This window comes from Aedes aegypti, chromosome 2 (assembly GCF_002204515.2).
Source record: "Aedes aegypti strain LVP_AGWG chromosome 2, AaegL5.0 Primary Assembly, whole genome shotgun sequence".
NCBI classification, from domain to species: domain Eukaryota; kingdom Metazoa; phylum Arthropoda; class Insecta; order Diptera; family Culicidae; genus Aedes; species Aedes aegypti.
In genome coordinates, this window is record NC_035108.1 from 233384311 (window position 1) to 233396853 (window position 12543).

General features: G+C 35.0%; 1 protein-coding gene across 2 annotated transcripts in view; it reads right to left on the minus strand.

The window, feature by feature from the left end:
- The window catches only part of LOC5569118 (pyruvate dehydrogenase (acetyl-transferring) kinase, mitochondrial), a 45189-nt gene that overhangs the window by 21426 nt on the left and 11220 nt on the right, over positions 1-12543 (minus strand). For both annotated transcript variants that reach the window (XM_001652667.2, XM_001652668.2), the window contains exons 2-4: positions 4554-4761; positions 4269-4459; positions 4031-4192 (exon numbers count right to left, since the gene is read on the minus strand). In XM_001652667.2, the coding sequence (XP_001652717.1) occupies positions 4031-4192; positions 4269-4459; positions 4554-4761 (561 nt within the window). The remainder of the gene's footprint in view (positions 1-4030; positions 4193-4268; positions 4460-4553; positions 4762-12543) is intronic.

The following is a 12543-nucleotide window of genomic DNA, read 5'->3' on the forward strand; positions in this document are numbered from 1 at the left end:
GATTCCAACGAATAGTAGTAGTTACCACATCTTTTTTTTTCTTTGAATTAATTTACATTTCCCCACCGAGTTTATACACACTAGAAACAAATCAACCTCACCGATATTTTCCTTTGTCAGTTTTCCATAGATCCACTGCATGTTTTTTTTTATATATTCCAATTCACAGTCACTGCTTGGTTACTTTTGTTATTTGTGTTCTAATTATTCTTTGCTTAGCCACACACACGAAGTTTTATGAAATTATAATACTGAATCTTTGGGTACGTTGCAAACTCGTCGCCAATGTAATGTTCCGTGAAACAGGTTTATTATGAATCAGTAAACAATAAAGAATGACATATCTTTTACCAACATGCTAGTTTGGCCTACTAGATAAATACTAAGTACATCAGCCTACTACACCTACTATCAGAATGATTGAAGCTAATCGATGCTGTCAACTGTCAAAGCTGACAATAAGCGCAATGCGAAAACCTATGCTGGCAGCTATTACCATTAGCAGAGAAGTGAATAATTGCTTACATTTAGGATGTTCTTCTTTCAGCATTGACTGTTCCTTGAGCTAACACTTAAGAGCTGTACATCAATGATTATTCCACCTTTAAAAATAAGTTGTGCTTTGAAATTCAGCTTAGAAATTCATAACAAATGCATGCTAACTGCAGTTCACTCTTATTTTTTTCAATTTCGGTTAAATGGCGTTCGGCCAAATGACCCGGAACCAAAAAACAGATAGCACAATTTCTGAAAAAATGTAGTAGTAGAGATTGCTTGATGATTCCTTCGAAGAGTTACTGGGTGGATGGATTTGCTTTGAGTCTCATGATTTCTACAGCGCGAGTAGAAGCAATGTTCATGAAAATCTATTATTGCATTTGCTATGTGTAACGCAAAGATAGGTTTTCATGAGAATTTCTTCCAAAATTTGAACGAAAAAATATGTTTTTTATTTTTGATGATAATTCATCGATTCATAAGCCAAAATTGCAAAGCATCGCGAGTTTGATGTGTTGAGTGTGATTATAGCGAATAGGGTAAATCTACTGGACCTAAGTTTTCCCTTAGCTGAACACTGAAACAAAATCATGCAATATGTGATTTCAACACATCATAGATTTCAGATCCTCGTATCAGTCAATGGTATGAATACGACAATTTATTTGAAATTTCCCTGCAAAAAGCCGTGCATAAATAATAGCCACACCGCCCCTTTAGTGGTGGAATGTTTTTAGAATGGTTCCTTCGACCCTTTGTCTATTTTCTGGGGTCAATATGACCCAGAGCATTTCGAAGGGCTAACTTTTTTGTTAGTGAATCGATTTGAAAATTTTTGACACGTTGCACAGTGCGTTGAATGTATGGAGATGCGGGACAAAAATCAAAACTGGAAGATCAAGCCATTTAAGCACCTTGGTATGAAAGGAAAAGTTTTTTCTGGTGAAAAGAGCTGCAATTTGCATAAATGACATAGTAGTACACATAATGACATAGTAGTACGCATAATCGTATAGTATACGCATAATCGCAAAACTGTCCTAAGCGCCAATTCCATTATTTTCAAAGAAAAACCTTGTAATTTATACTATTATTGCCTATAATGATGTAAGAAGTTATTTGCAAATATGTCTCTTCACAGTCATAGCAGCAAAAGTGACTTATACGCCTTTATGTAAAAAAATGAGCATATTTTTTTAAATTTTCTAGCTTTTAACATGAAATTTGAATAAAATCTTGGAAACTTTATTTAAAATATATTATTTTAAACATAAACTTGCTCTGGTGTAATGTCTGGTTCAGCTTTGACCACATAGCGTTGCGAGATTTTCGGATTTTTTATCACAAACAACTCATTTTCATACTTGTGCTGGTTTAGCAGTATACCGAAAAATAGTTGAAAATCTCGAAGAGTTGCAGGGAATTGCAGCTGTATCTTTCAGATCTTTTAGAGGACACTCTGATAAACATGTCTGTGAGTGACTTAGGGTGGAACTCGGTGGAACTTTTTTTGAATCGATAACCAAAGTTACATGTTAGTATTTCATAAGTTTGATTTCATAGCCAACTCATCGTGCCAATTTCTCATATTCAAAGTTAAAATTTGTGTTTTTATTATATCAAATATACTTTACTAACCTTCAAACATGTTCTCTTTCAAATTTTGATAGAATGGATTGGTTTCAACACCCTCCGTACTAGTTGAAAGTAATGTTAAAAACATGCGACAAAATTAAGTTTTTCTGCTACTCCGACAACTGTTACTTTCGACGCTTGTTGTAGTCATTTAGTGCTTTATAAATCTTATAAATACACGTTTCAATAGCCGATGTTATCTATAAACACTTGTGGATACTTATTATCGTCGAATTAAATAACTTGAAATTTGATTTTTGTCTATGGAGCAACGCACTGTGCGTTGGTGCGGTTTCACGCACCAATACCTTGAATACCTTGAAAAATATTTTTCTAGGATTATAGAATTTGGGCGTTCAAAAAATAATGTTTTCTGATATGCACCATCATGCGGTGGAGTTCCCAACTAATTGATGTGCAAAATAGTAGCCCTTCCCCTGTTGCAAATCTTTACAGAAGAACGTATAGTTTTATGTGCAGTTTCTGAGATTTAAGCGTCCAAAATTTCCAAATTTCACGTTATTTTGTACCTTTTTCACAATAACCCTTCGCCGCCTTGAACCACCACCCTCATGAATTTTCTTATATTTTTAAGCAAGAGTAAATTGAATTTTCTCTCCATCGAAATCGAAAATTGATTGAAATTCCGTAAAGTTATCACGCACAGACAGAAGGTTATTGGTGCAAACCTTTGATTTCTAATGTGTCCCTTCAATATGGATATTGATGCACTCAATTTTAAGCAAAAATAATTGGTTTAAACAATTTTACGATTAAGTTTCATGTATATAGTTCGATTGGTTGTATTATTTTTGCATCGTATACCAAAGGAAAATATAAACATCATAAGTATACAACACACTTCCTCTTACCAGGAGCTACCTCCACTAAGGAAGCGTTTACCCTACTTGCTTAAAATATAAATCGATTCATGAGAGAATTCGGTTCAAAATGCTCTCATGGAAGGGTGCACAGCGATATTAAGAAATTCAAAGTCGCCTGTAAAGAATTCTATTTTTTTTCTCAACTAATAAATTTTCCAATATAAAAGTTCGATGCTTGAAAATTTTTGTTTGAAAATAAAACAAAGTTATGAAAGGAGATTGTTACTCGGTTGCGTCGCTTGATTTAATTATAGCCGCTCATTGCTTTGCGTAAACAAAGTCAAATGCTTCGTGATAAGTTGAGCGTGATTTCGGCGATGACTTGCACAAAGTAAGAATGTGCCGACTCATGGGAGAAATTGGTTCAAAATGCTCTCAAGGAATGTTGAGACAAGATTATTTCGAAATCGCTATTGTAAACATTGATAAAATTCGATTCCATTTCATTTTAATCGGCATCATTTCAATTTTTTAGCATGAGCACACAAAAAAGGTTATATCTAATCAAATTTATTCTGAATGAATTTCAAATTAAAATTTATCAAAATTTTCAAAGAGTTTTTAATGTTGAAATGTAAAAATCTGTTGCATTTTGATTTTATATCTCATACTGAATCTCCATGAACTGCGCTTCAATACGTCGTTGTTGGGGAAGCCCCATTTATTCTACACAATACATATGTGCAATGGGGTGATAGATAATGAGCGAACCTACCACGGATTAGATTCAATTAGATTTTATTATCATAACGTCTCCGTCTTCTCAAACTGCGTTACGTAAGAATATCACAGACAAACAGACATAATACTATCAAAAAAAATTCTGTCACAGCCCCAACTAAACTATATTTTCAATATGACCGTTGAATCGTGCGATGCATACGGTTAAGAGAGTTATGTCTGTTTGTCTGAGAGAATATGAAAGAGGCTCTTTCGGGGCAGAGTGCAGCATTGATTTGTACTATGCACACATCAGCTTTGATTGAAATTATTCAAATAATGATAATGCTTACCGTTGTGTTCTATCACTTCTAATTCAGGACTAGCAAGATAGTATTGGTCACATAGAAAGCGTGCATTCTCGTAAGCGTCTCGAACGACCATGTGCGGATCACACAATGGATCAATACATCCAACATGTCTGCCTGATTGCGGAATCTCTCCGAATAAAATCGCTAAAATATTTTAATAAACAAACATAACACAATGAGAATGAACAGATGCAAAAATAGACTTTCATATTGCACTCACTGTGTTGGTTGATTAGCATTCGAATGCTAATACGTGACATGTACAGCCGGTCTAGGAAGTACTGCATTGAGAGCTCGGTCGATGGTTCGATTTGTCCATTTCGCGATTCTTTCAGCTCTAGAATTCCCTGCGCCATGGTTTGCACGACATCTGAATGCCGGTCACGGATTTGTATGAGAGATTTGCAGAATCTATGATTTCCGGAAAAATGGAAAATAAACTAGAGGTAAAAATTCTGCTGCAAACGCATTCAAACGTATTGTGTTCAAAGGTTGATGTATTTACTTGTCTAGATTGTCACCAGTGGGTTCTGTTTTCTCAAACTCAAGGACTTCCTCAAAACTTTTCACGTACCATGCACTGACCAAACCCACCGAAGGCATCCTTAGCAGACCCTCTGGTAAAAGTGTGATTTCCTTCATTATGTTGGCCAATCTGACTGGTAACTCTTTACGTAGAAATATGTACGACTTCGTGGGACATGCATTGAGACCTGTAAGAGAACAAAATAGTAACAATGTAATAATTTATTACAGATATCATATATTTCTTTTAATATTATGGTATAGGTTGTATATATTATGTTCGTATTTCTTAGAAATTCGGGTGAAGCAAGAGTTTCTTTCTAAGATGTCCGTATCAGTTCAAAACAAAAGTTATAAATAGAGATAGATATATTTATAAATGGAATCCTTAAAATATCAATGATGAAATACATGTCAAATTCCTACAAAAGAGAATTCTTTTAAAAAATTTCGGATCTCTTGGATGAGTCTTCAGAGATATTAGTATTTATCCAACGAAAATTTCTTAAGGGGAAAACCCTGGAAAATATCGAGTTGAACTTTTCGAGGAGCTACAGGAATAATTGATGTAGCATTTTGTGGTTTATAACACTAAATATTTTTGTTTTTAATTAAAGTACTTAAGTGGAATTTACTTCAAAAATAATTCAAGAAATCTTTGGAAGAACTCACAAATTATGAAGAAATTTATGAGGAATTCCTGGTTTAACAAATTATAAATTTCCTGGAGGAATTCCTTATAGATTTTGTGGAATAATCCCTGAAAGTATTTATGCAGTAATTTTCGGGATAATCTAAGAGGAAATTCTTGAAGGATTAGTTCTAAAAGCCGCTGGAACTATTTCTGAAAAATTGCCATGAGGGCTTTTCAAAGAATTCTTATACAATAGGTATCTAGAAATATCTATATAAATAAAAATGGAGTGGTGTTTGTATGTCACGAAATAACTTGATAACGGATCAACGGATTGAGGAAAGTTTTTCACTGTTGCACTTGACAAGGGACGCGACGTGTTCTTGCAAAGAAAAAGTTTGGGAAAGTCTCCGGAAAATCGGGAAAACGGGAGAAGACTCAGGTGTCATTTTGTATGGGGGATTACATGACGTTTTGCAACAGCTTACTTGATGGCAAGACGAAGTTTGCCGGGTCCACTAGTATATAATATACCGTGCACCCCCGCTAATTTGAACGGTACCTCATGCAAACCATCGGGGTTCATTTTTAATTTGAACATCTAGTCACCCTAGAAACGTGTTTCTGGTTACCTTTTTCACTGTTTTGTTTTGATTCTGCGTTCCGTTCCACAGCGTTCCATCTCACTTCACTCCGTTCCATTAGCTAAATGACGTTTGAACCATTTTTAATCTGAACGATGTGCAAATTAGCAGGGTTCAGATTAAAAAGTGTTCAGATTAAATGTGGTCAAACCAACGGGGGTACCCGGTATATACTAGAGGCGCGTCCACGTTCGAAACCATGGGTAGGACAAACGTTGGCAAATATGTTGTGAGAAAAATTTTAACCCTGGACTGGAAATTGGAAGTTAGGTACCATATTTAAGGGGGTCGAACGCAAAGGGATGTAAGTGACATTTTGGCCGGTTTTGAGTTGTGGACTACTGTTTTAAAGCTTTCTTGCGATAGTTTCAGATGATTTTTCCATTCAACAGAAAAATAACATGATTCTTAGTAGACTGTTTTTTTAACTCCCACACAATTTGTATAAAATGAAAAATTGCCTAAAAAACTTCAAAATAGTGCCGAAAAAACTAGTAAAAAAAAAGAAAATAGTAACTAGGTTTTGGTTACTAACGCCCCTTTTCTCCCAACCCTCTTCGTCTTTACAAAGCTGGTAGCGATTGATTGCCCTAAATCGGAAATTAGACACCTCTTGCCAAAAAAAAAGAGACCCAAAAAGAGCCGGAAAAGAGACCAAACTGGAACTAAGAAAACAATACGAAACCTAATAATAGCCAGGAGATAAAAGTTTTATTCTTTATATAATATGGGCAGACATTTTTCTAAGATCTAAGACTTCTCTAGGAATTTCATCATAAATTCAGGGTTTTTTCCCAATGGTCAGATATAACTCCGGAATTGTCTAAAGGAGTTCATTTAGTGATTATTTCCCAAGGAATTTCTCCACGGATTTTCGTAGGGAATTTCTCCAAGAATTTTGTTCAGGATACCCCAATAATTCAAGCTGGATTTTTTTAAGGAGAACCACAGAAATGGAATTTATCCAAAGATTATTTCAGAAATCATCAGAATTCCAAATATTTCCAAAATTCTCCAAATACTTTTTGAGATTTTTTCTAAAGAAAGATCTAACTCCTACAATATGTTATCCATCGATTTCCCTGGGACATTCTCCAAGGTTTCCGGTCAAAACTTCTTCTAAAATTCAATCTATAACTTCTCCAGAAATTTCCAAGGATTTCCTTTTAAATTGTCTTTTAGGATTTATATAAGATTTCACTTAGGGATTTCCTTCAACAATTCCTTCTTAGAAATCTTATTCTACAGAAATTCTTCCATTAATTTTTTGAGTTTTTTCAAGTAAGCGTTAATTTTTTAGGAATTATCCAGAAATGTCTCCAGAGAAACGCCAAACAAACAAAATTTAATGAAAAAAAAATCCGTAATGAAAGAAAATCCTAGAGTAACCTCTAATGAAACCTGTGTAAGTTTTGAAGTCACCCTCAATGAACAAGAATCTCTAAAATAACTCCTGGGCTCTTGAAGGAGTTTTAGAGGATTTCCTTTAAGATTATCTATAACTTGCTTAGATAATAAAAAACAATTAAATCACATGATAGTATTCTACAGGATTTTCTAAAGTAATGTATAGAAAAGCATTGAACAAAATCTCTATAGAAATATATGTCACAATAGGAATTTGATCAAATAATTTTACGGGAATTAAAAGTGGATTCAGCCAAGAGCTGTTAGAAAGTGTGCTGTGGGAGTTCTATAGGAATTTGATCAAATAATTTTACGGGAATTAAAAGTGGATTAAGCCAAGAGCTGTTAGAAAGTGTGCTGTGGGAGTTCTATGTGAATCGCTCTGAAAATCGTCAGGAGATTCAACAACGCTCGGATAGATTGTATCAAGAATGATCGCACGTTCAGAAATCGCTAGCACTATCACACTCGTGTAGTGTATAACACGTAAAATCATCCAAAGATTCTTCAATAATCTTCTGATAATTCTCCATGGATGTTTCAGAAACTTCCCAAGAATTACTTCTAGGAACAAATAATAAGTTATTTAATTTATTTTTTTAGTTTTCATCTGACCTCGTATTTTTTTTTTCGTTTAATCATGTGTAGGCCAATCCTTTGAGTGTCCTACGCAGGTGTTTTTATGCGTAGTACATGTCCTGTGTACCTGTCCTACCCACTTCCCGCGCCACTGATATATACCGTTTTGCTTCGAATTGCCGGAAGCTTCGAAAGCCGGACACTATGATTATTTTGCACATTTTCCATACAGTAAATATGAACTCTACTATAATACTTATGCACAAAACTATTCTTCCACTTTAGTTGTGTGTTATATTATGGATCCGACAGAAATAAGGACAAACATTTTTTTCTAATATATTTTTTCTCAATTTCCAAGTGTCGCGACTAATATTTGAATAGTGCGCTGTGTTCACAAACATCGTAAGAATGCAGCGCCACACATGTCATTATGACAGTTATGTCGGGAACGAGTCACACGTCGCGTGTCCCACACGCGCGTTCCGATTTGGTGGGCGCGCGACAATATATGTTAAGGTATCGGTGTAGGCATCAAGATAAGGTAACTAAAAAAAGAACAAAATGCGTTCCGATACTCTACACATTTTATTGTGTGTTGGCACTATGGGCGATCAGGTGGCCAATAATCGAAAAAATGACTTGTTCTAATAGGTTTTTCTTGTACATCAGTCCATAGTAAACACTTCTATTAAGTTATTCCTGGAATATCAGGACAAGATCTTTTATATTTTAATTGATACAGTATGCCAAAGTTAAAGTTTTTAAGATAAATGAAGAATTCAATGAAAACACAAGGTACACATTGAATACTATATACTGCATAATCGTAATATGTTATACAGATTTTTATATACTGTCCAAAAGCTCATTGAAAACACTATCTAATTAAAATAAAATGAAATAAAAAATCGTATTTTGGTCGAGAAAATGTGGGGAGTGCACTGAAAAAAAAAATATTTTACATCGAAACTCCCAACTTGTCCCAGGCTAAAATTTATTTCCAAGGGTACTTTGAGATGTAAACTAAAGGATCGTGACGAATTTAGCTGCACAAATTTGCACTTTTTTAATTTAGGGCTTTTTGAATTTTTCCAATATTTTTAACCATTTCCTATAAAAACAGCTAAAAACAAATTCAGAAAATAAATGAATATTGCTAATTCATTTAAACCATCATTTCTATGTAAGTTCTAACATTTATAATGGTTTTAAAAAGGTAACATTTATAATGGTTTTTAAAAGGTTTTAGGTCGAGAAAATGTGGGGAGTGCACTGAAAAAAAAAAAATATATTTTACATCGAAACTCTACACATCCCATACTTTTTTGTCCCAACTTGTCCCAGGCTAAAATTTATTTCCAAGGGTACTTTGAGATGTAAACTAAAGGATCGTGACGAATTTAGCTGCACAAATTTGCACTTTTTTGATTTAGGGCTTTTTAAATTTTTCCAATATTTTAAACCATTTCCTATAAAAACAGCTAAAAACAAATTCAGAAAATAAATGAATATTGCTAATTCATTTGAACCATCATTTCTATGTAAGTTCTAACATTTATAATGGTTTGCACAACGTTAATCGCATAAATGGCTTATATGCATCATTAGTAACAAAACTTATTATTTCGCCACAGGCCCTATTTAAAAATTAGTCTCGAAATGTTGTTTTTGAAAATAAAACATCAAATTTGTATCACAAAACTAATAAATAAGACATGAGATGGAAAAAATATTTTTGGCCGCCAGTCTGTATGGAAACCGCCCATAGTGGTTGGACTGCATCTCACGGTTCCCATGAAGTGAGAGAATCGATTTTGCCCAAACTTCCCTTACATTTCTGTTAGCTTCAGAGTTTGTCAACACTCGATACTTTTGTGATTACGTATAGTAAACTATTCAAAATCCTGAAATGTATAGACGGTGAGTTGAGTTTTATACAAAATATGCAAATATTTCGTCAAAAAGAAGTGTTCGGAATTCGAATCAACTTAATAAGAGGGTCCGGATTTCGAAGCAAGACACATCTCTTGGTTTTGCATATTGAAACGTTTTTTTTTGGAAAAATGATCGTTATCTTTCTTACAGCATCCTAATTAATAAACATTTACCGTCGTGTAACATTACAGTACCGTAATCCGAGGTATTATTGATCAGCGGGGTAACATTGATCGGAACGATTCATCTCGTAATAAGTTGGTATCGTCATTTATTGATGAAACATTTCCAAAGCATGAATATTGCTTCTCTTTCTCATACTTATAAGCTATTAAAAATTAAGATTTTTGCAAAAATTGCGTTAACTTTATGCGTAAATTTGTCAAGTTTGTGAAACAATGATTTCAATGGTTAAGGATGACATTACCAAAGATTCATGTCTCACATAAGTTCTGCAAGCGATATGAGCAAGGAAAATACGGTTCTCACTAAAAATGGCATCGCCAAAAACGATTCCGTTGTCAATTAGGCAACATTAACGAATTACTGTTAAGAATGTAGAATTCCCTTAGGAAATTGCCTACCCTTAGGCGTATTCCGCTGTTCAAGGTGTTTTTAATTTTAAAATAACTCAAAAAGTAAATGAGATGTAAGCGTTTCGACATCATATTCGGCTTCAGGGGCCATGATTTATGTAAGTAACGACATTTTCAATATTACCGAACGTTGTTTACATGGGTGATCAATGTTACCCCATATCAGCAAAATGAAAAAAATCACACATAACATTTTTGTTAACATGCTTAAATCTTTCAAAAAAAAAAAACTACAGTATATAGTCACGAGCTATGGGTGGCAGTACTTGTTTTAAAAATATAAAACTCACAACATTTACATTTTTGGATGAAATATTCAAGAAATATCCTAAAAACTGATTAATGTTACCCCTGATTACGGTACCTTATGAAAATAGATATAATTAATTATGCACATGATGTTGAAGCCCAGATAGCCGTAGCGGTAAACGCGCAGCTAGCAAGACCAAGCTGAGGGTCGTGGGTTCGAATCCCACCAGACGAGGATCTTTTCGGGTTGGAAATTTTCTCGACATCCCAAGGCATAGAGTATCTTCGTACCTGACACACGATATACGCATGCAAAAATGGTCATTGGCATAGTAAGCTCTCAGTTAATAACTGTGGAAGTGCTCATAAGAACACTAAGCTGATAAGCAGGCTATGTCCTAGTGGGGACGTAACGCCAGAAAGAAGAACAATGATGTTGAAGTTAGTCCGGTGCTTAAGTGTCTGGCTTTCGAGTCATAACGGTATCTAGAAAGATTTATCCAAACCTTAAGCCAATTTTTAAGGGATTGAGGCTTCTGTGACACGTAAATATGATTACATATCTTAAATATCCGCGAAAAAATGATGTTGCGGATATAAGATCTTTGGGAAGTATGAACAACCAATAGAAATACCAAAAATATCAAAAATCAGCTTTTTGGCGTTTTGGGTCCGATAGGCAAGCCTCGTTGTAAATGAAGCCCATCCTTTAATATTGTGCTTATTATAAAAACTTTTACCGGAAGACGACTCCTAATGGACCCTTTTAAGCTTAGCATGTGGTGGAATTCTCCTTGGGAACATTTCTACAACGCTGCGAAACTTTTTCTACGGGAGGGGCATATTGCCCGGTTTGTTTTGAAACGTCAAGATTTGGACCGTTTTCAGAAAACGTCTTGTACTCTTTTTAGAAGCTACCTGGCAAGAGAAAGTTGCATGCAGAGCATGACCAACTAAGTAAATAACACTTTGACACCAAAAACTATAGAAGTAATGCATTTGCCACTGCGATAGAGCAGTTTTTTCTTAGGGGGGGGGGGGGTGGTTTATTATACCTGTTTACCCTAGAGGGCCAACTGATATTCGATGATTAACAGAACAATGTATTTTTAAACTACTGAAAGTACTGTCCTATGGTGTTAACAGGAACGCTACCTTATACTGGATGCTATAGAGTAGAAGAAAATTGTTATTGAATACCAAACTAAGGTATCCCCTACCAATTATTTACCAATAGTTACAACCTGAGGGGTGTGGTCTTCGACAGTTTGGTCATTCAATTTGAACACATTTTTTTCTACCAGTGCGAGCCGTTGTTTGTTTGCTTGTCTCACAGGAAACCATTTTCAAGTTGCACACTTAAAATACTTCACACAAAGCTTCTGCAGTTTGATACAGGCAATAAGTTCAATAAATTAGCTGAATCAGATAGTTTCTAACTGTATGTTAGTAAAAATATATTTCACAAAATTTCTGAAAAACTTTTTTTTTTTTTATTCTAGCCCTAGATTAAAGACACTGACACGTTAATGCTTCCAGTGGGCAGTTATGCCCTTTGAAGGAAGCACCACACTAGACAACGGACTAGCATGCAACGCCCAGTGGCACAGTCGGAAAACAGTCCTCACGAAAAGTTTACCGGCCTGAGGCGGGAATCGAACCCACACTCCCTAGCACGATGCGGCCAAATGCCTGGTGACACTGACCGCACGGCTACGAAGCCCACAAACTTACGCATTGATATGATCAAGTGAACGTTTTTTCAACAGTTGATAGTGCTTGAATCACATAAAAAATATTGCATATTTTAGCGTGACGAAATAATGGCCGCACATTCCTAGGCATACCCGGATCATTTTGATGAAAATTTTAGCCTGGCTGCTTGTTGATATCCAGTTCGCACCCCTAGGTACAACCAGTTTG